The 26,531-nt window shown below is 38.0% G+C and overlaps 1 protein-coding gene across 2 annotated transcripts; it reads right to left on the bottom strand.

Annotated features, from left to right (window-relative positions):
* Positions 1 to 3,251: 3,251 nt before the first annotated feature.
* On the bottom strand, positions 3,252 to 26,230 carry NGLY1 (N-glycanase 1). 2 transcript variants are annotated; one of them, XM_057424840.1, is made up of 12 exons: positions 26,073 to 26,230; positions 24,653 to 24,767; positions 22,126 to 22,368; positions 19,055 to 19,214; positions 15,929 to 16,151; positions 15,104 to 15,225; positions 14,537 to 14,682; positions 14,237 to 14,347; positions 8,875 to 9,039; positions 8,040 to 8,228; positions 4,496 to 4,673; positions 3,252 to 3,991 (listed from the first exon to the last, which is right to left on the bottom strand). In XM_057424840.1, exons 1-12 carry the CDS (start codon positions 26,198 to 26,200, stop codon positions 3,816 to 3,818), a joined length of 1,956 nt encoding a protein of 651 aa, XP_057280823.1. In that variant the 5' UTR covers positions 26,201 to 26,230; the 3' UTR covers positions 3,252 to 3,815. The 2 variants fall into 2 exon arrangements, with proteins under 2 accessions (XP_057280823.1, XP_057280824.1); XM_057424841.1 differs by lacking the exon at positions 22,126 to 22,368.
* Between the last annotated feature and the right edge of the window lie 301 nt (positions 26,231 to 26,531).

Raw genomic sequence — 26,531 nt, 5'->3', positions numbered from 1 at the left:
GCTGAATTGCTTACAGAACACTGGCAAAATCCTAAATTTAGTCCAGAACCAGAGGTGTGAACCTATAGTGGAAATTAGAAGTGTATTTTATACAACATCTGCGCTTAACAAATGCTAAGTTTTGACAAATACTAAGAGTACACCAAATTCTTAACTGGTAGCATACTTTGCTTTCTAGCTTAAGCAACCAAAGGTGAAGAGACAGTGACTGTAGGCATGGAGAAGAGGACAGACATCCTGCTATCTGCCTGAAACAATCTCTGCCCCCCTTGGAGATCCTTAGCTTTGGCTTTTTTTTTTTGTTGTTGTTTTGAGCTGCAAGAACTATGCAAATGGGTGCTCCCAGCTTCTGGCAGCCATCTGTGCTGCCTGCCATATGTTTTCATTTCACTGTGCTATGGAGACAAACATACTTCATTTTTAGTATTCTGCATTTCCCGATGTTGCACATAATAGGGATTATATCTCACGTCTAAGCCACTACATGTGGAAAAATCCTCCGTGGGTAACTGATGAGTTGAGATGAGATACACAGGATGAGATGAGATAATTTGCACTACCTACTTCTCAGTGCAAGTACATAACTTATACAAAAGTTTGGTTGATTCCTGTATACTTGTGCTTCCTCTCTACACTGCTAATATGGGGCTTCCTCCATAAGTTTTAAAGATACATTTTCCCAGCAGCTTCCTGGGTTGTAGGAAATTACTACTACAACTTCATGGGTTACCCCTTGTGGTTGCAATGGAGTTGTGTGTGCAGCAGAGTCAAAACAGGCTATGAAGAAATGAACAGCTGTAGTCAACAGTGCAGCACAACAAATACCAGTTTGAAAGAAGGAATTCTCGGCCCAGGCTCCCACATAGTTCTGCTGGAAACCATGCACTCCAAAATTAGTTTGCCAGCATTAACTGGATGGTATAGTATTTATGTAAAATGTGATTGAAAAGATTTCACTGTTACACCTCACTGCAACTCTGGAAAGCAACCATGGCCCACTGGACTGCCAGCAATTCTTGAAAGTGCACTAAGCTGAATTCTAGAAAACACTGCTGGTTTTCCGTATGCTGCCATTAAGCCATACATTTCTAGGGAGCAGTAACCACTGACTTTTAGCTGCATATGCCCTGATCAGTAACTCCTACAACTCGATCAGTATCGGACCATTGCCAGCATAACTTAATATCCATATTTTCAGAGCATGTTGCAGTACAGATCTTTCCACCATATAACGTTCCAAATTAAGGATATTCTAAGTTATTATTGATGAGGAATTACCTCTGGTTTCAGAAAATAATGAAAAAAATATAGAGCTGCACTGAAGTAGAGACCAACAGGGAAAATTAGTGTCTTTAAAACAGCCTATGCATGAAGAGATTCAAAACATTCATTGTTTACAGAGTACTCCAAAAGACACCTGAAGGAGTTCCATTTAACTTTGTCAGATTAGCTCTATTCAATCTGAGGTTTTATTCATTAATTCTTTCCTATAATACGAACTGCTGCTCACTGCATGTCATGTTACAAATACAGAAGTACTTCTTGATTAATTAGACTTGAATCTTTTTATTTCATTCAAACATTTTAATAATGGACTTCAACTACTCTACTGTTTGAGTGGACGACTGTTAATTTCTCTGCAGCTATTGCTCTTCGCCCAGAGATTCTGACCAAAATTGTAAGAAAATTACTTTTATCTTACTCCTATTCTGCCTTCTGCTTTCAAATTATCAAATGCAAGTTAAATTGTTTAGCAATTCCTCAAGGTCCTCTGTTTTAAGTAATACAATTAAAGAGATTATTTCTGTCTTACAGCAGTATCTTTTTCAGATATCAAATTATGAAGCAAGAATATTTTTTGCTGATTAGTGTCACCAAGTCTTTTTTCTCCTTTTTAATTCCAACATAGCATACATATCAATCTAAAACACTTTTCTGTTGGGTTCCAACTCAGTATCTCAGCACTAGCATACAGGATGAGTTTTGAATGGAGACTGGTAAATTCCCTTTTCATTAGTCAAGTCTTGATAAATGCTCTTCTATAACAGTTCCCTGTCACTGTTCTGCATTAAGGGAGTGAGACCATCTCTTTTTAATCCCCCTTCTAAACTGTTAATTTACATTCTGAAGCAAACTATATAATCCATCATACATCATTCTGTCATTCCCAAACTACCATAAACTGCTGCTGGAGAGGGACTCTTCATCAGGGACTGCAGCAATAGGACAAGGTGTGATTGGTTTGAACTTAAACAGGAGAACTTCAGGTTAGATATGAGGAAGAAGTTCTTTACTGTGAGGATGGTGAGGCACTGGAACAGGCTGCCCAGAGAAGTAGTGAATTCTCCATCCCAGGCAGTGTTCAAGGCCAGGTTGGATGGCATCTTGGGCAACATGGTCTAGCATGATGCATCCCTGCCCATGGCAGGGGGGTTGGAACTGGGTGATCTTAAGGTCCTTTCTGACCCTAACCATTCTATGATTCTATGTTTGTGGCATAATTTTGATGCCTGTGCTCACTGTGCCTATGGAGTTTCCTAATAAAATCTGAATAGTTTAATATCTGCTTAGATTTGTTGAAAGGTCAACAAACATTTTGATTATTTTTAACAATTATTTCAAGTCAATACAGAGGCTGGGAAGGGTCAGAAAGAGGAACAAAAGAGCTATAAACAGAATTCTTGAGAATGTAATCTAATTTTCACTTATTTTAAAATAAAATTATAGTTTGAATTTTCCTCAAATTCTCTGATAAAGATTACCTAATCTGAATGTTCACTCCATACTTTATTCACAGCACTGCTACATTTGACATCTGAGTGGCAGTTTTTATTAGACTCAATTAAAAGAAATTTAAACACTGCAGTAACAAACAAAAATTGCATAGAGTGTTACATCAAATTTGGGAAGAATATTCAAAGTAACTCAAGACAATAGCTTGAAAAGTGATTTCAGCCTACATGCTTAATAAAAAACTTAAAAAGTAGGCAGATCTGAATTTCTATCATTAAAAAGTATTTATAATGAATAATCTATTTTTCATAGAAGGAAATTCTGATGGGTTTAGTCTCAATTTCATATCACAGACCATGACATTTTTAGGTACATAATAAATACTTCTTTCAAAATTAGTTTATTTTCCTAGCATATCACTATACTTCCAAATATTTCTAGGTATTAAATGCAACTTTAATACTTATATAAGTATTAAAGGTATATAAGGTATAAGACAATTTCAAGATTTCCCAAATTTACCTTTATTTCAGCCCCTATGGTTATTACACAAATTAATATTTTTCTCTTAAAATGTTTAAGTCTTCTATTATTAAAATATTTTAAAATCATCACAAGCATCCGCTGTAATTGGAAAACTGAATTAAAATTGTTTTTCCAAGGAGATTATATATTAAAAAGAAAAAACAACCCCCCTCAAACTAAAAAATACCCCAGCTAGCCAATCCCAAATCTCCAAATTAAAATAAATTACAATTGCTCTGTGACCATGTTTTGCTTCCTAAAAACATGTTTCCTTTTCATTATAAAGTTTAAGGAAAGGCATTTAATGGTTCAATCCCTTAATTCTGGTGCTGTTTGGTTTTAAAGCAAAGAGGTTTTCATTGTGATGTTTACCTATTCAAGTTGGTTAAATGAAGTTTCAAGTGCAGTTTCAAGTTGGTTAAATGGGAGCAGTGAAAGTGAAACAGAAAATATCTGTTCATCAGGATGAACAAGAACTGACGACCAAATCTTCGTATGTTGTATCCATGGTATAAGGACTTCAAGGAATTCAAAGGGCATTTCTTCATTTCAGGTTCTCAGAGGTCACTGAGTTTTATAATCATCTCTAAGCAATTTTCTCCACTTCCTGTTAAGCTCTCTCTAAATAGCTGCGTGTGTTGCCATGCAGCTTCACCATTCCCTCCATCTAGAACTGCTTCCAATGTAACTTCCGTTGCACCAGAAAAATCTGAGTAGGAGCAAAGATTTTTATCTATTGGAGGAAAAGATAAGTAATTCAGTCAGTCACTGCTCCAGACAGCATAAAATGCTAGAATACATGTTAAAAAGGGCAAGTTGTCATGAAAGATCAAGGATCTCAGTTGGAACCACTCAAATTCATCTGCCAGTCAGTGGCAGGAAAAAACACAACTGCAAATTTTCAGTTATTATTTGTCTAATGCTTATGCTCAGAGGACTTATTCAAGACTGAAGATGCCTCACCTATATAAGCACCTATCCCTTCTAGTAAAACACACAAGTATCTTGTATCCACTATGTTCTTGCTAACCATGCCCTTTTGCAGATAGGGCTGTGTATATCAATAAAACTGGGGTTTGTACCAGGTTTCATTAAATACACTGTATTTTCTTGACCTTCCTAAGAAGTTGGGAAAATCAAAATGCATTTGCATTTCATTTTTACATTTGCGCACTGCTCTCTCCATTTAAACACCTCTGTTGAATGATCTAATTCACTATTTAAACTCCACACTTACCTCCTATTAGTTCAATTTCCGCTGCTGGAGAGCAAAGCCTCCACTTTATTCTTCCACTCTGAAATGTCTGACTGCTTGTCCTCACTGAAATGTTATCTATTTTTAGATTGACTGACTTGCACTCAAACTTCCAGCTGATGGAAGCAGAGGATGACCCCTCTTTGCGGGCTAAATACACCTAAATGGAAAGAAGACATAGTCAGCATGTCAAAAGTTAAGATGACCAACACACGTCTAATTAATTGTTGTAATAAGGACATAAAATCTTAAGATAACACACTTGGATTCTTTATCAAGCCTCTGAACCTTTAAAACTGTACATAGCACAATTTTGTGCATAATCTCATTCTGAATCCTTAAATCTACTCCACAGTTAGGTAATTGTACATGCTTAGAGTCCTTCACTAGGAAACATTAACCTATTTCAACACGTTTGGTAAAGTTTAAGCCACAAAAATACCTGAGCTTATTATTAAAAAGTAACAACAAACAAAAGTCAACAAAATGACCAACAACAGACTTCTGTTTTTTATATAAATGCACAAACCCACATACTTTGGTTATTCATTTTGGTTCATCAGTATTGCTGATGAAAAAAACCTGCAATCAATATTTTAGATTCTTCAGATGAGGCTGCTTGCTGCACACTGCTTCTCCTAGGACTTGACAAGCCTTGCTTAAAGCCAGTCACACATGCTAGCTATATATAAATCTTACATTAACATTATGTGAACTTTTAGTGATATGCATAACTTAAGGTAGTCCCAATGCTGTTCTAAGCTTCACCTAGCTGAACAGTCAAGTTCACATGATAACGTTCATTAAAGTTACAATGAACCCTTCATAAGAATTTTGTAATAAACATCTGACGGTCCTTACAAGTCTAACAACTATTATCAGTAAACCAAGACAACAGACATCACAGATTAAGCAGTCAAAATTGACACAATCCTTTCAGAATCCTTAATTAAGAGAACTCAAAGTTCTGTCATGCCCAGGCTTCTGATTAATGCCATACTGAATGGACTTAGACAGGTCTTTAATCTGGGAAGAACATCCCTGAGTAAAAGGATAATAAAACACAGAAATGTGTTTTACTAAATATCCCATCCTTATACAGAAATGCCACTGACATAAGATAAACCAGAATTTTAGTGTTACGAAGAACCAGGCTTTAAAATAATAATTCTCACACTACAGAAAGCTGAAAAAACCCAGAAGTGTGAGGGTATTACACTGAACACCACCTTCAAAGAGGAAATACAACAATTTAACTTGCTTTCATGTGAATATAATGTTAACGCTCATGAAAGTGCCGATGTCCAAGCAAAATTTTTTAAGTACTTTACTAATTCTAGCAAGAGTCTCTTGATTAGCTTCTACTGAACTGCTGTATTTGAGTAGAGAAGCTAAAACACTCCATTAATTATTACTTGGTTGAGGTGCACTAAATATACGCTTTTAGGGATAAAAACTGAAACACTAGCTTGTCTCATCTTCCATTATAGACCATTTAATCAGAGAAACAGAAGCTAAAGTTTCCTATTGTGCCTTTTTGATGTCCTCTAACTTTCACACCTGGCTACTCTTTTTCCAGTATTATTTGAAAAAAGTCTGAATTCAGGGTAAGAAAAATTCTCTTCTACTGGAGCAGTTCTTACGGAAAACAAGCTTTTAGAAACCCATGCATTTCAGATCTATAGGTTCTTACACTCTCATTATCATCTACTGTGGTTTGCTTGTTTGAGCCCTGGACACCAAATTCTCTCTGATTAAATTTGTGGTTTATATCTGTTTCAGTTGTGTAATAAAGTCAAGTGACACTGAATCACAACAAAATACACAAATACGACGGAGATGGCTACCATCAGATTGTCCAAGATAATCGTCTATCTGAATTGTACTGATCAACAACATTGCAAAGACAGAATACATAACTGATTTTTTTTTTGTGTTACTCCTGAGCTAATACCTATAGTCACATTTACAGCAGCTTTTAGATTTAAATTTCTTTCCATCCATCACATACTAAATTATAAACAAAATGCAATGATAATATTGTCTTGTTTCTTGAACAGCTGATAAATCAAATTCCAAATCAGTACCTTCCGCATTTACTAGAGATGTTACAAAAGAACAGACAAACCCCAAACAACCTTTCCCTCTGCTGTCATTCATAATACAAACAAACCCCAACAAGAAGTCATTTTAGATTCATACACAGACATTACGCAGGACCCTCTTCCTGTTGAACTAATATGCCTTATCAAGGAGCCTGAGATATACCTGGATCTGTAGCTCCTAATTCCTCAAGGCCACTCTCTCATTCTTTATCTAGAATGACTGAGGTGCAAGGCAAATACAAAACAAGGGCAAAGTTGATTTGTCTGGACTTATGCATTGGACCCTCCCTGTTTTATCTGATTTGTAGAGCTGAATGGAAGAGCAGACCAACAGTAACTGGCTTACTGCAAACACTTCTGCTTGTTGCAAAAATGAGCATAACTGACCACTGGAGTCTTGCTGATATAATGTGCTTCCAGATTTTCAGCAGATCCTAGGGAAACAGAGAACAGTTGTCCCTCATTCTGAGTTTTTCTTACTTCTCTTTTTCTATTAGCCTACTTTGTTGTAACATCTTTTGTATTAGTCTCTAGTCTTCTTCCTTATTCCTTGCCTTTAAAGTAAGATAACCTATCCAAGCTATTCCCCCACTGCATTTTGCAGGGTAGTTATATGTAGAACCCAGTACAGTAAATCTCAGAAGACAATTACATACTCAACTCCAACTTTTATCAATGGGAAGCAAACCACTGCCTAAACTAGAAGAATGTTTGGCCAGAGACCTTTCAGACTAGTAAAACGATAGGGGACCAAACCAATAACATGCTATAGTTCCTGACAGGAACACTCAGTTCCACAGTTGATAGCTGTTGCAGGAAAAGTTGTTTGCTGAGTAAATGACCCTTCCCCATCTTACAGGCATCAGTTCTCTTCTTGGATTTAGAGCATATGACTATTTGGCTGCCCATTGTCCTGTCAGGGCAGGGTATATGATAATCCGGGTAACAGACAGGATTTTGCCTTGCAGATGAAACTGTAATATTTAGGTATGACAATTTCTTCCTTCAGCTGTGTATCAAAGAGATATGATACCCTATAAAGCTGTTCTCCAAAACAACAAAAGAAAAAAATAATCTTTTTTAGAGGGAAGTACTGCTTTTCAAGAAAACAGTATTTGTGCATTTGCCCTAAGGCATAAGAAAGAAGCCATTTCTTTAAATTTGGAGCTTTAGCAAGGATTTTACCCACCTGCAGGGAATTTGATTGTCCTTTCTGAAAGACTAGCTACATTCATTTCAATTTATTTACATCAGGTAAGATCCAGCAATCTTACCTGAAGCTTAACCATTTACTAACATCAGCTGAATTCTATGGGCACCAAGAAAGGTTTTGATTCTAAACACCAAAAAGGGTTTTCTATTTATTGGAGTTATCATACTTTTATGGTAGATTTTACACTTTTAATAATTGTTATCCTTACCATTTTCCAATCTGTTTCAACCTTTCTCCAGATAGACTCTGCCTTCCAAACACCTGCTTCCCAACCACTTATTTTTTCATTATTACTGGAAACCCGTGTATAACTATCTTCTACTATATTGTAGATGAGGTGGAAGAGTTTAGATGTCTTCTCTTTTTCAGAGGGAATGAAAATTACTTCTTTTCTTTTCTGAAAAATTAAAAAACACAAGCACTGTCATTCCCCGATACATTTCAGTAAGAATATGTTACTTTTAAACAGCATGCCTTGGCTTCCCAATTCAGTTTTGCTGCCAACTGAAAAATTAGTCATTTTTAAGAGAGGTCATGGCCAAAAATATTTCTGCAAACAGAAGTTTTAAACCAGTTTCCTACATTAGACCTGAATCTTTTTCAGGGGGGAGCAGAGATTTTGTTTTTAAAATTTTCATTCAATTACTTTTAGAAGTAAATTATTAACAAAATAACATAAAAATAGCAAATTTGAGAGATTAACAGGAATAGAAAATTCACATTGAGTATACTTGTACAATCATAAATAACAAATGTAATTTGTGACTATCATATAGGATGCTTGTATATGACAGCTTACAAATCGACTTAAAAAACCTGAAGGTAGAAACTTGAGAATTAATGGACCACCATCAATCCTCAAAAATTACTTGTGGACCTCTACTGCATTCACATCAAACTTGCACCTAATGTTTTTCCAAGTTTCACTGTCTGAACTAAATCTGTAGGCTGTCTACCATGTAGTGATATTCTTCTGCAGACCACAGTCCTAGAACCTCTAGTTATGTACCTCTGAGGTAGTCACCAATGCAAAAGTTAAATACCTCTGGACCAATTTCACCTCTGGCTACTCGCCAAGCCATTGAACCTGATGTCCTTCCACCATATTCTCCGGGTTTAGGCGTTTTAGGAGAAATGAATTCAACAAGCTCCACAATTGTTCTTTCCAAGAGCTCTCTTCTTCTATTTTCAGACAAAGACTGTTGCCTCTGAAAATACATTTAAGAAACAAAGTAAAAAATTCAGAAAAATGGTACTTGTAATTCTGCTCTAGAGTGACACCAACAAGGAAAAGAAGAATTGAAAAAACAGACTAACATCTAGAGTCGAGACTGACTTAGAAACACTAATCTTGGAAACAATCTTATACTACATGTGCCAATATAAATCAGTCATAACTGCATGTGAACTTGCATACACTAGCGATATAGCTTTCTTTTAAAATAAGGTTTGTGCTATATTTTTAATACATTTGCTTGGATGATAAAACACTTCCGCAGCATATTTCATAGCTATTCATATGCATTCTGTACCATAGCTGCTCTTGATATTATTTAGGGGAAAGAGAAAGCAAGCATAATTTCAGAGTCAAATTTCTCTAAGGTGAAATGATTTGATTTGCAACAGTCTTGGTTTCATGGTTAAGCCCAAATAAATGATTCGGTTGGTCTCTGAAACAGTTATTTCACAGTGACTGATTTCATCATAACCTATGAGATTAATATTTTTGCAGGTATCAGAAACATGAGAAAAATGTATCACCTACACTTCCAGGTAAATTAGTGGAAAAGAGAAAGAATTACATAACGTGCTTTCTTTGCCCACATGAATTAAACTATGGGCATTTTTTGGTACACAACTTAAAAAATTCTGAGAGGCTGGGGCTTTGTCTCCATCATTTTCACATCAAATATACACAGCTGATACGTGAAGCATTTTTATTGAACTGTGGGTAGTTTTTCCAACTCTGTGTGGGTTCAATACTGAGTACACAAATGATTACACATCATCTTTTTTTTTTTCCCCTGCTTTGGTGATTGCCCAAGGCATGCACACTCAGCCTACTAGGAACTGAAACTTCAGGCCAGTAAGTATTCCAATTATCCCAAAAGCAGTCCTGACCCCAGAAGTTTTTCTATTACGGATCAGAAAAGAGGTATTCGAAGGGTTTGCAAGCAACAATGTGGAACTGGATACAGGAAAGTAGATACAGAGAAGTTATGAGAAACAGCTCCAGCTGAACAAATTCCAGCTGCCAAATACCAGTTATAACATAGCAAGGGGGTAATGCGCCTCTGTGTTGCTGGATGACAAGCACTGACTCCAGCAATTCCTTATGGAATACCAGGCCTTCCTGAATCTTAAGACTTGCATGGGCACTTTGGATGCCCACATGCAGTAATACGTATCTCACTCCAGCTCAAAGGAAGTCTGATATGGGTATGGAAGTTTGATATTGCCCTTAAGGTAACAATACTAATCTACAATTTTCTTTGAGCCGCTTTGATATAGGGAAACCCAGCGTCAGGGGTCATCACACCAAAATTAGTGAGTGATGGCAGTCTAAGACTTAGTTGCCCTTGCTCTGCAGCTGTTGTAACAGTATCTGAAGAAACCAGTTGTTAAAGAACAGCGCTTCAACACAAAAGCGCTGCTTCAGAAAACATGCCTCTTTCATATGATAGAAAAAGGTAATAAGTCCCTCAACTATAAAGTGCACAAGCATGCTAATTTTTGTAATCTCCCCACAAACAGTAGACTCTTGCATTAAATACTAGAAGCATGTAACACATAACACACTCCACAGAGATCAACACTGCCTGTGCTGGGAAAACCTGTAACTACATTTCCTACAAATGACATTGTCATAAAGCATCCATGTACTGAAATGGATTCCAAGAATGCCATTATCAACTGCCATAGCTCAAACTTCCTGCTTTTGTTTTTTATTAAGATATTACCCTCTACATACATGCTCAGGCCCCACCTTCCTTTGGCAGGCAAAGGGAATAGGAAGGAAGAGGAATTGTGAGCTGCAGCTTTAAAATTAGTTCTGCATCACATGCAAGTTACACTATTGATGCATCCTGAAGAATTCTGTGCTTCAAGCAGATTGATAACCCATGGTTTAACTGGACCCACTGCTGGGTAAGCAACAGATAATTTGAGGAAATTGAATTTTAAACCTTTACACAAGCAATACTGATTTACTGGTTCATCTCACATCAACCACCATGAAATGGCTGCAATTTAACCTAGATTACTAGTTTTCCCTTTAAGAACTGACCTGGCTGCATCTATAATCATTCACAACCACTACAAAAAAAAAAAAAAAAATAGCGCCTGGAGCAAATAAAAGTTGTTTCCCTGCCCCACCATCCAATTTCCAACGAGAGCAGTGGAAAGTTCAGGGTCCTCTCCACCCTTCCTATAGAGGTAACATACAATGGACTGGAATAGGACAGTGCCCATACAAAGCTGATGAAGAATATTTGTATGGTACTATAGAATAACATCAGATGGTTCGTAATGCAGAGGTTACACACCCATTTAAGAATGCCTAACCCAAATAAATCACACTATTTCTGAGAAGTAAAATAGTGTAATGAATAGATTAAATTAAATTATTGCCCAGGGAGGGTGTGGAGTCTCCTGCGTTGGAGATATTCAAGGCCCGCCTGGACAAGTTCCTGTGTGATGTACTCTAGGTTACCCTGCTCTTGCAGGAGGGTTGGACTAGATGATCTTTTGAGGTCCCTTCCAACCCTTAGGATTCTGTGATTCTGTGATCCTTTGCCTCTTTTCAACATACTTTGAAGTGTTGTGTGGTCTCTGCCTGTCAACTAAACAGACAGGCTTGCAGAGAAATAATGGCCACCGCCATTGCTCTTTATGCAGGAAAGAATAATTCCTCAGATTCCATTTTCACTAATATTGCACTATAAATTATGATGTATACTGCATACTGTGCTTCTTGTGCTTCTTTTATTTGTAACTTAGAATAATTGAGCTTAAAAGATGCAGTGTTGAAGCTCTGCATCAAAAAATATTTTTGATGCAGAAAAAATGGCTCCTAGTGTGAATGAAGCAGGTCTCTAGGAGATGATGGGAAAAGAGAAAGTTAGTGGAGGCCCTTGCCTGTGTCAGTTACCTGCTGAATAGGTTGCAGTGAAGGAAAGAGCATACTAGCTGAAATACAGACTTGCAACTGAGCAGAGCGATGAAAACCCACTATAAGATGTCCTGATACTTCTAGTGGTGAGCTGCCTTACCCCCAACCCCCCACTGTCTGCAAAATCTGCGGAATACAACATGGAGATCATCAGCAGCTTTTTAAAAGCCCCTTGATTCCCACTCCATTGCCGCCTTAGTATGAATCTTAGGAAAGGCCCTTTGACTAGGACAAATGATGGAGGGGGGGAGACTGTTCTTTTGCTAACCCCACAGCAAACTGCCTTTAAGCCCCTGAAATCCAATTCCAACTATAACCGACAAAAGAAAAAAAGAGTAAGAGCAGTTATTTACAGGGATTAAATTTATTAATTAAACATTCTGAACAGCTACTGTGCAAAAGGAAGTGTGCGTGAGAAGGGAATACGAGTATCAAGAAGGGAATATGAGTATCACTCAGCTTGTAGAAAGGGAAAGTTGTTCCTCAGAATAAGATACCATTAAAAAAGACTGACAAAAGTGTTCTAATAAAACCATAAGACAGATTTAATAATATGGGAAAGCAATAGGGGAAGTGTGCAGCATAGAGAAGAAAAGGCTAAGATTTCCCATGTGTAGAGAAAGGAAGACAGGAAAAATATAACTGTGCCTTGGAAGCACATGTATAGCTTTCTTTCCTGTACTCAGGTTTTAATAAAGCTTTCATTTAAAACATGACCAGAATGCGTGTCCTCTGTTTGAAAAGTGCTCGTGTCAGCTCAGGGGCTGCACAGTCCTATAAAGCAGGTGGAAGGGAGTAGGAAACAGTCCAATAGACCAACATGCAGCACCATCTGTTGGAGATGGCAATGTACTTTTATACTGGAGTTCTCCAAACTCCTGTAAGTGAAACGTATCATGATGATGTGATATCATCAAAGTGAGAAGGAGACCAGGCAAGCCAGCCCACGACTAGTTGCATATACTTTCCCGATTCCACCTGTATTGTCAAAGTTATTTTTCAGCTTACTAGTGCCATATTTTGAGTGCTCTTTCCCTATGGACACCTGGTGGAGAAGAGTCTGGCGACTGGTTTGTGTCACCAGCAGATCAGAAGAAAGAGATCAGTTTTGTAGCCAGCAAGGGTACAACGAATGCCTGAAGAGGATAGCATTAAATTTCTGTAACCCTGCACAAGGCGCATGCTTTCTTTAACTTGACTTTCTGATCCTCTATCTCCTTGTTTTGCTACTCTGGTCAGCCTTCTTAGAGCTCCACTCTGCTGTGACTCTGATACTTCACTATTGATAAAATTTCAAGCTCTGGCCTCAAAGATGAGGCAGGCTCAGTTTTTTACACCCTTACTGTTAGGCTGTAACCCTCAGGCCAGCAGGCCTCTAAAGAAGGCATAATCCTTTTATTAAGCCATCAGCTGTATGCTACCACTGGAACTAAAGTTTGCACAGGAATTAGCCCTGAAAGGAAGTGGGACAAAAATGGAACTTCACAGGTGGCTCAAGGTTTTGTGGTTTTCTAGTATTTCAAGTCAAGAAAAGTTCATGCTGCCTCAAGTAGGGAGTAGAAAAGCTTAGTAGAGAGGTGCTGTATGCACTTGAGTTCTGTGACTATGACATGCTGGTGCAAATGGCTTCATGTATTCATGCCTAATGTCCCCAAAACAGCATATGAGGCTCTAGGCCAAAGCTCTGCTGATTGAATCAATGCCTCTTGAAAGTCTTGGAAGCAGCCTGTGAATGATTTCTCCTGCTTCCTAGACCTTCCAAGAAGTCATGGAAAAACAAAGTAGGCCTACGTTTCTATATATACTATCGCTTTCAAGTTAAAGCATTACTGATGTGGAATATGCTCAGTTGCCCTCAAGGAGTCCACATAGTTACAAAGCAGTTGTAGTTTACGTACAGCATGTGCTGATGCACAAGTCTACTCTAAAGACATCAAGAAAAAATATATAAACACTGTATATATTTTACATATACAACACACATTTGACTATATAAAAGGTATGATAATCCTCTTACATACTGTTCTTTATCTTATTTCACAGAAGTTCAGCACTGTGACTGATTCTTAGGTATTCAGTGTAAAATGAGGTCTGTATAGTTATCAGCATTTTACATTCCACAATGCAGGCATTCCTCTGAGGTTACCAAATATATTTCTTTGTTCCAGGACTTTGCATTCTGAAGAGAGGATTAGGTTTCACTTAAAGAAACCCATTTAAGAAAAGCAACATACCGTTCTATTCAGTGCGTTAATTGTTTCACGTAGCGTAGCTTCACTGAGGGCTGTCCTTCTAGAAAGTACTTCTTCGTGTTTACAGCTGTATCTCCAGGTGACATCAACAACCTTAAGCACAAGTTGAAGAAGAAAATAAAGCAACTAAAAATTCTCATGTACCTTCCTTCATTTAAAGAGGCCAGCTAATCAAAGTATGTTTTGTTTTTCTGTAATAATTCTGGAAATCACGCTAAGATAGAATACATCACACCTTTGCTTCAGAGCAAGCCTGTTTATTATTGATATCATTACTCTTACCTCATCTTTGGAGAATGCAAATATGTAGGAAAGCTTCTTTCCCCACCCAGTTTCATAGAGAAGAGGCTTATCACAGACATTTTCACAGGGATCACAGTGAAGCCATCTTTTCTGAACTGAAGAATATACTTCAGTCCACACATGATCTATATAACAAGGGCCAGGAATAAACAACAAATTATAAGGACAGGTCCTCCCTTTTAATACTGTAGAATATTTTAACTTTTCCTGATTTACTAAATGAAGAAACAGGTGAAATAACATGTTTTCTGTTCATCTACATTCAGAATTAAAGTTACCAGAACTTTCTGTAAGGATCATAGTCTCTTAGGTTTAACTAAAGATTGCATTATTCTGAAGTCAATCATCTAATCTTACTTGCAGAACTGTATTTCAATCTCATCAGGCAGGACAGGAAATTGAATTTATATTGTCTTTGTTAGCTGAACAGCAGCTCATAACTCTAGATGCTGCCTGATGGCTTAATATAATCTGAGAACCATAAAATACATAACCTCATTTTGCATAGGTTTTTATTAACAATTAAATATTCTAGAATACCGATACCTGTACAGTCCCAGACGTATCTAGCTTCAAACCCTGCAGCTCTGCAACATAGTGTAAAACAGTTAGCCCACTCGCCACAGCGTCCGCATCTGGTTTCCAGAAGTTTTTCAGGATGGTTGTACCTACAGGAGAAAACCAAACCAGAATAACTGAAAATAAATTTCACCTTCCCAAATCTTTACATCATGACCTGCCCTTATTTGTGATTATTTAAACAGATTTCAGTGCCATTCAGTCCACAAAAGAAAACAGAAATGATTGCTGTATTGCAGAAAACCAGTGTGAGCAGAATGCTATTTCTAGTTTGACTCACATGACTCCATCACATGTTTCTGGCAACACTGAAATGAATCTGGGTTTTCAGTTTTCAAAACCGACTTAAGACTTGCATGCTGGTCCTTTTGATAGCTAGCAAAAATATAAAAGAATGTGTATGCTACAGACTCAGTGTAAGATGTGCATTACCCTGTATGACTTCCACAGAAGTAAAAGTTTTTGCTGAAATAACAAAACCCTACCTACATATTATGTCAATATTAATGCATTTTATTTAGAAGATGTACGTTATCGAATTAGCAAAAAAGAAGAAAATCAGAGAAGTATTCAGAACAAGGCCATGTAAAAGAAAGCAATGTATAGTTTTTAAAAACTCTAATCTTACAATGCAATTGCTGGTTCATCTACCATCCTATTATGTTACTTCAAATGGCTTCTCTGATCTTTCAATCAACAACTTGCTACTTGTTTACAAAACACACAAATGAAAAGCCGTTTCCTGAAAGACAAGAAAAAAAAAAAAGACAAAGCAAACCTTTGTACACTCACCTTGGGAATCTATTACACAACTGACACTGGCTGCAGTAATGATTTTCCACTCTACTGGCATTCCACCTTAGCTCATCGTCAACAGGCAACAGATAGTCACTTTTAGGCTCTGTCTGCCCACCACACCTGCTGCAGAGAAGATTATTTACCCAGTGAAAAAAGTTATTCTTAAACCAGTCCAAGAGCTCCAACAGTAAGAAATCCTCTTCATTCACATGTGCACCTGTAAAGTTTACACAACACACAGTAAGGGGAATACAATTTGGTTGAACTTTCCAGTATCTACATAAATGACCATCTCTAGGCCTTTATTATATTTTAAAGTCTCATTACAAAAAAAGCTTCATATGTTACCTAAGGATTGACACACACACAAAAAAAATCTAAATTCTCAAAACTGAGTAACATCAAACTCTATAAAGAACAAAAAATTGTTCACACCAAAGCTAGAGTGAGAGTAAGAAACTGCTCAGAAAAAAACAAGCTAGACACACATTGAAGCCTACTGAAGTTCCTCATGCTCCCAGTCTTCCACAGCTTTCTTCTTCTAAATATTCTTTTCCTAGTCTTGGCTATTAAACTAGAAATAACAATCACTTTGATTTCATAATCCCAAAGAACCAGACACTGGCAGCAGTCTAGACAGCCAGGTGTAATTATGAACAGACTTTGTAGAAACACAGTTTAATTACTGTTCACATGGTATGTTCTACAGGTTGTGTTTGTTAATGAAGTTAGCAAATAAAGACCTTTGTCATCTTACCCCAGCTAGAACAGGTTGCATTTATTTTTCTACTCTAGCCAACTTCACCACACTAAACTCTTCTGACCCATTTTCCTGTGTTCACAACAGTGTTAGAATCTACTCACACACTGTCACTATTCCACCACCTGGAAATAACTCCACTTTACCTAATTAACAGATTTAATAACATATTAACATACTTAATTAAAATTTAAAAATCCAGTCTCCCAAAAGAGATCCTTCTAATTCCTTAGAGTCTTTAAATGTATAATCTGCTCCAATGTCCAGATACTCTTCCTTCTTAGATTCATAAACATTCAAATAAGTCCTCCTATTAACTCCATTATCTAGGTCAGACTGCAATCATAGATATTTATACCTAGTTATTTTATGTACTACAGTTTGCTTCTTAGTCACAGTGCAGACAGGTCTGACTAATAAATATGAATACACAAAAAAGAATTTATAAAAATGCTGTTTAAAGGAAATTGAAACAACATGCACAAAATTTGTGCACTAGCTCCTTTTTTCAGGATGGCAAAGAGAGATGAGGTAAGATGCGTGTTTCACTTATTTAAGCTCTTCCTCAGAAGCTAAAGTAGTTTTTGGTACAAATGACTCTGAGGGTCTGAACTCTATTAAACACATATTGCCAAGACCACAAAGTGCATGAGAAAAGATCATCTATTAATCAAAGCAAGAACACCTGAGATTTAATTGCAGTAAAAGTTCCATTTTTATTTATTACACATTAAAAACATTTGTACTGGAACACTCAGGTTGTTATTGCTTACAAAATTAATTATTTAAACCTCCTGCTAAAAATTGAGTAAGAAGATTTCAAGCACAGGCTATATAATCTTCTTGGATAACATTCAAATCAGAACCTATCTATGAAAATATGACTGCTATCATATGAACATTCTTCTCTTGGTTTGCAAAATAAATCCTTCATGAAAACATTGCACAGAATGTCAAATGTAATTTATTTGAACAGAAAATGCTGCCTGGGACACACAGCTGTATTTGACAGCACAATCCATCTTTCTAATGGAAAGTGGTAAAAGGAAACAGGTAAAACAAATTTGTGCTTCTGATCAGATGACAATAATCTTCCTGGCACAGTCTCTATGATCCAAAAATGCCTATTATGCATTGTAAGGGAAGTCCTAAAAGCAAATGCCACCTAGCACTAAGCAGTTATTCCCACAGGTGAGAGTCTTACTACAGCAGTACAGGCAAGTCAAAGAAGCTGAAAGGGCCAATTACTCATACATCTCATATACAGTCCATTCACAAAAGACTGTTTCTAGAAAGGTCTTTAAAAGTGGTTTCAAATTGTCACAATACAAAAGAGTGGAGTTCCATCCCTTCCCCTTTATCTGTATCTAAATTAAGGTCTGGAAGCTATTTTGAATAGATCAGTTTGATGGCTTGCGAAGAAGCACCTGGAAACACCACCCTCCTCCTTCCTTCCTCTTTCTAAATAATGTGCACAACAGTATTTAAACGTGCACAATAGAGCATAGCTTATTTTTGGCTTGTAAATCAAAAGCACTCCCATCAATTTAGCAGAATTACTTCAAACAGAGTCTTCTATCAAAAGATTCACCGTGAAAGGATTTTTTGGTGTAAATATGGTCTTGGAATAGTGTTGGGGATTTTTAAATATATATTTATTTCATACAAGTAAAAATTCACTACATTACTGAAACAAATCAAACTGTTACTTGAAAATAGAAATGTCACTTTTAACTGATACTTTGTACATTCAAAACAAATTTGCACTTATGAAGAAAATGTAAGGTTTAGCCACTAGAGCGACAGATATTCACTTTTAGCTCCTATTCATTTAAGCATTAGCAAGACACAACTATTTGTATCAGGTTTTGTCTTGGAAAAGTCTCATGCACAATCTCACAGGTAATATCACTTTAAAAAGATAAGCAGTGTTTTGAAGTTTTATCTCAATTTGGAATTGTACATACAGCAAAACTGCACTGTAACAGTCTCAGAAAAATGACTGCTCAAATAAGAAGCTCCCCTTCTATTGTATGAACTATTTCACTCCAGATGCAAAGAATACGACAGTACATGCTCACCTCATTTGTTTCCCCAGCACTGTTAGCTAATTCCAAAATTAAGGGTTCAACATCTTTATGTACAAGCAATAAAGGATGGATGACAAAAATTAAGGAAAAAGTAATAAGAGTAGAAAATTTTAAAATTATAAAGAACACAATTCTGATTTAGTGACAGCATTTGGAACCTCCAGACATATGACCAAATCCATACACCTAAAGCATAGTAGATATATGCATCATCCAGATTTTTGAAAGAATATTTTAAATTTCATACACATTATAACTTTGTAGCATTACCTTTGTCCAGTCTTGTAGCTTGCGCTAGCTTTTTCTGAGCTTTTCTTTTCAATTGCTGAAGGGGAATTGAAGCTAGTGCTTTCTGCTGAATAGAAGGATTCTCATACATCAATACAAGATGCTCGAATTTTGTTTGAAGTGTTTTCAAGATATTTGCAGCCTGAAAAAGGATTTTCAGTCACAAGATGATTTTTGAACTTCCATCTTAAGCCAGAAGAACTCTTAGTCCGAGTCATAATGCTATCCTCAGTTACATTATATATTTCTTTATAGGAAAAATATTTGTAAAGATGTCAATACAAATTACAGACACCATCAACACAAACTGTAAAGCCAGCCTTGTCATCTTTGACTATTCTGAATTGTGTCCTAAGGGGAAAAAAAACCCTGATGATTCAGGAAGAAAACTGGTTTACGGCAAAGGTTTTGGTTTTGTTTTTTTTTTTTTAATTAATTAATAGTAATTTTATTAATTATTCCCTCATTTATTTTTGACACCTTTTACCTGAAACCCACAAAAGAACCTGTAATTCATCATATTTACTGAACACTGCAGTGCCAGTTCATAGAACTCTACTACTGATTAATGCCGCTCATCTATTTCTACTTCCTTCCCTCACACATCAACTCTGATACAGATTTGGATAGCCCCGTGACCACACACTGAACAGCGTATTTCATTAGAAATCAAATACAAGAACTAGGCTTCTTCAGGCAGTTATCCCAAGTGTCACTTAGTGGCAACTACATGATGCACCCAATAAGGTATCTACTGAAATAAATAGCTAAAGTTCATAATATTGGAGTTAGTACCCAAGCAAACTGTTTACTCTCACTTAAAGGGGGACAACACAAATTGAAATGGTATTTTAAAATTAAGTCTGACATATTTTGGGGGTCAGCCCGTGGCACTGCTAAATTACCTTATCTCTACTGCTAGATCATGTTTCAGCCTTTAGCCTTCTTAACTACTATCTTTTTTTCCACCAAAATCCCACGCTTTCTTGAGATGCTAGCAACAAATGAAACATAACACATGTATGAGAACTCTTCAAGAGTCTTCTTTCAAAGGATCATCTAAATTAGGAGTGATTATTTCGATGCTGGACAGTACTACAGGGCCAGTCTTTACTTTTCGCAACTGCTAACAAGAGAACTGGTTTTACTCTTCCTGGAGCTCATCAGCTGTAGGTAACTGGCTTAACATCATAAACCAAATTGCGTTCAGGTTCACTTTAATGCAAGTTGGAAGAACAGAAACAAGGGAAGTTAGGGACTGGCAGTGGCTTACAGATCTTCATGTTCTGTCAGCTTCCTGAAAGAACATTCAGAGATATTGCTCAGCACATCAGAAATGACTACGCAGATTTTCCCACAGGCAAACACCATCCATGTTACAGTAGTGCTTAACTGGCTTAATGGAAGCCACCTATGCCAGTAAAGGTTTATGCAAACATCTAGAAGTGTGGTAAACCTCACTGCAAATCTAAGTTTGGATACCTTTTTCCTCCTCTAATCACTACTCTATCCAGGAAGGGATCAGAATCTATCCACCAGTATAATGACCAGACAGAGCTTGCCTTTCTCTAAGCCCTACCACCCATGTTGAATCTCTTGAAACATGATAAAATAAGAGTTGCAAAGTAAGGTATCCACAACTCTGATGGTTAAGGTGAAACAAGTAGTTACAAGTAGCTAAGAAGGATTAACCTCAGAATACATTGTGTCAACTTGAAATCCGCAACATTTTCTCATTGCAAGATCAGTGCAACTTTCACAGCTTTAAAGCCTCCAGTACTGCAGCAAGTCACTCTAAATTAGTTTCATCATCACTTCCAACCGCTACCGCAGACATGGCTGAAAGAGTAAAAACCAAGATGCAGACAAAAAAAAACACCAAACCACCAAGACTTCAAACAAATTCAAATAAACCCAGTCAGTATATTTTAGAGGCAACTACTATCATGCTAACACACAGCTCAATATTCAAGTGCCTCCAATAGCTCCTTTTCCAAAGGACATTATGGGTGACGATGGTCACTGAGTGCTCTCTCCCTAAAAGCCACCACTTCAATCTATGCTTTTCCATTTCTCTTCCACTGATCTTGGGGTATGTATTGGGAAGAAATAGTATGTCATATTTCAGTATCCAAGAATATACTGATAATGTAATTTAAATGAGACAAACTGTTTAAGGACGTGTGAGAAATAACCTTTTGAAAAATTCAAGTGACACTGGTTCGGGGGGGGGGGGGGGGGGGGGAACTCTTTAGAAAGTTAAACCACAGCATCCTTCAAACATTCTATCTAAAGGCATAGCAATTTTTCAAAATTGTATGAAGTATAAAGAGTTTTCTCCCACCAGGCCACGTAACATCAGACGAAACGACTCTGCTTCTCTGTCTTGATAAGAAACTTTATCTCAACCTCTTGGACAAGGGTAATACAGCCTAAATAACTGTAGATATGCCCTTGTCTGGCTAAATTCCCATCTCTCACAGCAACTGCATGCGCAAAAAAAGAAAAGCCTCCTCACAGGCTACACACAGAGGTCATAACGCATGAACTGAGATGCTAACAATCAAACATTATGGTTGCGCTCATGTTCTTTTGCTGGATCTCAAAAACCAAACACGGTATACAGCCCTTGCCTTAGCTTCCCACCCCTCTCTTTGTTCCCCCCACCTTGATGTTCCCTTTCAATACAAATCAGCTGTTTTTCCTTGACACCCTGATGAATAAAACACTTATAGACATCTTCAATAAAATCTTTGTTAATATTCTATTTATGGCATGTTTCACATTGAAGCTGCATGGAAACCAAAGAAAACACTCAAAAACTTCATAAAACACTGGAAAAAAATATCAAAATTCCTCTAGTCCAACCTCCTACTCAAAGCCGGGGTAGCTACAATGTCAGACCAAATTATTCTGGGCTTTATCCAGTCAGGTCCTGAAAGCACCCACATTTGGAGACTACACAGCCTCTCCAAGTAACCTGTTCTGTTAACTCTCCAGCAATCTTTATACTCAGAATTAGTGTGCCCACAAAGTTTTCAGGTTATAGTTACCATTTCAAGAGACTGCACAAGTGATGCTTCTGGCTGCTGATGGGCAGGGGCAAGAACAGACTCAGCAGGTCTTGAAGGCTGATGTGCAACTGTCCGAGTGCTGGCTACAGTTTCAGAGGATCCTGATCTATGGATTTGATTTGACTCATTCAGTCTGCTACTCCTCTCTCCAGCAATTAAGTCTCTGATTTTACGTAGCTGTTCAATTGAAGCTTCCTTAGGGAAAACCAGATGAGTTTCTTCCTGAAATTTAGACAAATTAATTTAGCAGTTAATGCAGGTCTAAGCTAGTCAGTGATTTCTATCTATAGCTAACAACTGTATCACTTACTGGAAGTTAGCACACTAAGGCTTGGCAGAATTCAGCCTTCAGATTAGGTCCCTTACAGCAGAAGCTATTAGATCAAGAACCTACAGTCAGTCTAGAGAAAAAAGGCTTGGAACAACATGCTTTTGTTAGTAACTTATTTTGTAGAGCCACACACAGGCAACCCAATTACGGCTTGGCAGAGAAAGCAGCAACAAAAATGAACAACAAATGCTCAGTTCTCACTGTGCAGCAGTGAAATGCAAGGCAACAAAGGAAGACAGCCAGTGTTGGGGGAAGAAGCTTCTAGAATAGCATCTGCTGGGAATTCTCTTCTATACTGAAGAAGAGAATATATCTCTATATATAATCTTCTAGGTTTTACGAGTTTTCAGATAGGAAATGTTAGTGACAGGTAAGCATCTTGATTTCTGGGTTCCTATATTTGATTGTAACATGATTACTGGTATCGTAACAAAAGATTAGTAATTGTGACACACACCATAGAATGATTTGGGTTGGAAGGGACCATAGAGGTCATTTAATTCCAGTCCCCCTTACCATGAGCAGGGACACCTTCCACTAGACTACGCTGACCAAAGTGACCTTGAACTCTTCCAACTTAACATGAAGAAATAGTTTGCTAAAAACATGAAAATCCTGAATCATTCACACTTGAAGAGTTTCAGTTTCTTGCACTGCAGCACTTCTATTTATTACACTAATTTGTTTATCCACATTTACTTTAGGTCGCCTATCACTGCAGATGCACTGCTTCATTTTAATGCTTTCAGAATCACCACAAACCTAAATTGATTTTATCAATCCAGCAGAACACTAATTTTTAATTACCAAGCAGACACAAAAGAAGAAACAACTTTAGTTATCACAGCTGAATATGAGTTTGTGAGCTCCAGCCCCAGTTGACATGATAACCAGAAGATTAAGCCAACATGGTCCTAAAGAGCTGACAGAAGGGAGAATAGCACTTTATAATATGTTCAGAATGACTGTTACTGTGGCTTGAGCACTTCACTAACTACACTGCTACACTGACTATCTCTTGGCTAATGCACACTGTTAAAAGTCATCTCCTGAGCACCACCATGAGAATAAATCCACAGACTATTTACCTCTCTGTAGTCACCATTTACTTTAGCATACTTTTTTTTTTTTAATTAGGACAATTACACTGATTAACTTCACCCAAAGAGAAGGGGGATGTCTCATGACAGCTGGCCCTAAATAACATACTGTATATACCAATAAAGAAGCATGGCATCAAATGGATAAATTAAAGCAAAGCTCTTGCTTAAGCTTTGCACCATTAAACAAGAGCTGGGTTTTCACCTCAGCTCTCCTGTAATTACAAAGGCTGCTTCTAGCTTAACAAACTGGCAGGTTAAGCTCTATCAAGACAGGGACCATTTCAGGACACAAAGCAATCTTCAAAATACATCTTTTTGACTGCAACAGAATCGAGATTCACTCAAGACTATTTTAACATGCAGTTTCATAAATGTTTTAAACAGCTAGAAGTCCCACCTTCTCACAACTTCAACAGGCTATTGCCCTCCACTGCTGTCATGACAACACTAGTACTTGTGCAGCTGCATTGTGAATTTGCTGAAAAAACATTTCTTCTCCTGTTTGGGGGATTAATTTTTAATCATATCAGTTTCCCTTATCTAACTCACTATAGGGCTATACAAGCCCTGCTAATGGTAGGAGCAAGCAGCAGAAGAGCAGGACTTCACCTCCCCCCTCTTCCAAATAACAGTTTCCACACACAGGTTTCCAATATGGAAGCTGCTGTCTGATGGTGCAGTCTGATGCTCACCTAATAGTGGGCTGCTACCAAGAGAAGGGGTTTTCACCCTGTTTCCCACCATTTCCTTGGATATGTATCTGACAATTAAGCAAACTAGTAGTGCACCTGAACTGTACTAGAAAACTAGATGATCTTAAGGTCCTTTCCAACCCTAACTATTCTATGATCAGCACAGATCAGGTTAGCTCTAGCTCCATCAGATTTCTCAAGTAGTCTCACCTAAATTTTCTGTTACTTAACTGCAGATATTCGCAAACAAGGAATGAAAGAAAACAGCAATTCACTTAAAATCTAGTGCCTTGCAACTGGGAGGGCAGAAAAAAAAAATCCAATTTTAAATTTTAGTGTGTAACTGATGAAGACACCAGAAATTACCAAATTATACTCACCTCTTGAAATCCCATCTCAAATAAACATTCAACTGCTCCTCTGACAGGCAACAGCCTCGTGGAAAATGCTGGATTTCCAATTCGAATTAACCTGTATTTTTCTTCATAAGGATTCCTTAAGAAATGGAAAGTTTTAATTACATTTGCAAATTAAGTAAACATTTACAAGCTGGGCAACTGCACTAAGCAGCATTAGTCAGCAATAACAGATTTTTTCAAAGTTAAGTTTCAGTCACACCACGCAGGCAGAATATGAAACCTACTTTGACTTAATTCATGTCCTTCTTCATTCAACTCAGTTACAGACTGGTTCTAAATTTTAGTTTGCAAATTAAGTTTATAAATACATGTTTTCTAGCCCTAGCCAGCAGGACTTAGTCTGAAGTGACACTTAGAGACAACTTTACACCCCACTCCACCTAGCAGAATTCTTATTGAACTCATTAGCACAATGCTGGATCATTTCAGGTCCATGACAGGTGAAACTGTTGTAGTCTTTTTACTTCTTGAAGGGCTTTCAGCTCCATTTCCCTTTTTCAACTGTTCTAAACATTCTTCTCTCATCTCTTTCTTTAAAAGGAGTCAGTCCAGGACCCACCATTCTCTGTCACACAGCAGTTTTTGAAAGTGACTGATAAACCACAAATATACAGGGAGGGGGTTGCTCCTGCATCTTGAGCTGCTTGAACATCAAGGTCAATCATACATGCTGGTATGTATGTATACCCTACAGAGCCACCTTGCAAAAATTCAGCTATAATTAACTCTTGATACCAATCTTACAGAGTCAGATGAGAAAGGCAACAGAAAACTCAAGTTACTATTTTAGCATTATTTATACATCCACTATGTTTTGGGTGCTTCAATGTTTGCAGAATGAGGGCCAATGCAGGGGTTTATATTTAATAAAAAAAAAAATAACAACAAAAAGACAAGCCCTCAAAACAAACCAAGCAGCAACAATTTAGGAAATACAAATCCAAAACACACACACTCACGTGAACAGTAGTCTTATTTCTAAATAACGATGAAGAGATGCTAGATATTTTTTAACTTCAATAACCCATAATAAAACTGAATCGCACGGCTCATCTTTGAGACGGTCTGCCTACAAGCCCATAAATAACTTACTACCTAGAAGTATTTAATGTCAAGTTCCTTATGGAGCTGCAGTAGCAACCAGAGAGGAACCACCCAGCTGACAAGGGGACTCTGGTTACTTAACACCGCCCAGTCAAAGCGCTCGGCTCACCGCGATGCCCGCAGAGCCCTCGAGCACCCCGGCACGGCCCCGACCGTCACGGTCAGGAACCGGGCGTCTGTCCTACGGCGGGCCCCGACCGGGCCGCCCAGTCACCCTGCGGCAACGGGCCCGCAGGCTGAGCCCGAACCAGGGCTCCCGCCGCCATGCTTCGCTCACCGGAGGATGTTGTCCGCGTAGGTGAGGAGCAGCCGAGAAGCCTCCAGGAAAATGTCCCGCCTGTTCTGGCAAAGCTCGCTCACGGCGGGAGAGGCCGGCGCGGACGCAAACCCCACGGCAGCCGCCATCGCACCCCGCCCTCGGTGCCGCCGGGAGCGCGAGCACCACGCATGCGCAGTAGGAGCAGTGAGGTCACGCCCTCAGACCCCGCTCCAGCGGTCCTGCCCCGCCTGCGGTCAGCTGCGGTGCTCCGGACGCTGATAAACGGACGTATCCTGACGGGTTTAGAGTCATAGGATGAGCTCGGCTGGAAAAGACCTTTAACGTCATCAAGTCCAACCTTTACCCCAGCACTGCCAAGACCACCACTAAACCATGTCACTGAGGGCCTCATCTACACCGTTTGTGAACGCTTCAGGAATTGGTGATTCCACGACTGCCTTGGGCAGCCTGTTCCAA

The sequence above is a fragment of the Pezoporus wallicus genome, unplaced genomic scaffold, assembly GCF_028554395.1.
Source record: "Pezoporus wallicus isolate ANWC-B61680 ecotype Strahan unplaced genomic scaffold, APGP_CSIRO_Pwel_v1 contig_3181, whole genome shotgun sequence".
Taxonomy (NCBI): Eukaryota; Metazoa; Chordata; class Aves; order Psittaciformes; family Psittacidae; genus Pezoporus; species Pezoporus wallicus.
Note: the sequence above shows the minus strand (reverse complement) of the source record. Positions and strands in the feature narration are given on the sequence as shown.

What these genes read in the sequence shown, in the direction of transcription:
- NGLY1 (XM_057424840.1), bottom strand. Translation starts at nt 26,200, where the DNA reads ATGGCGGCTGCCGTGGGGTTTGCGTCCGCGCCGGCCTCTCCCGCCGTG. An exon ending in TTGAGATGGGATTTCAAGAG is followed by an intron (nt 22,369 to 24,652) that starts GTGAGTATAATT and finishes TCTAAATTTCAG; the next exon opens with GAAGAAACTCATCTGGTTTT. An exon ending in TTGAAACAGATTGGAAAATG is followed by an intron (nt 4,674 to 8,039) that starts GTAAGGATAACA and finishes CTTTCCATTTAG; the next exon opens with GTGTATTTAGCCCGCAAAGA.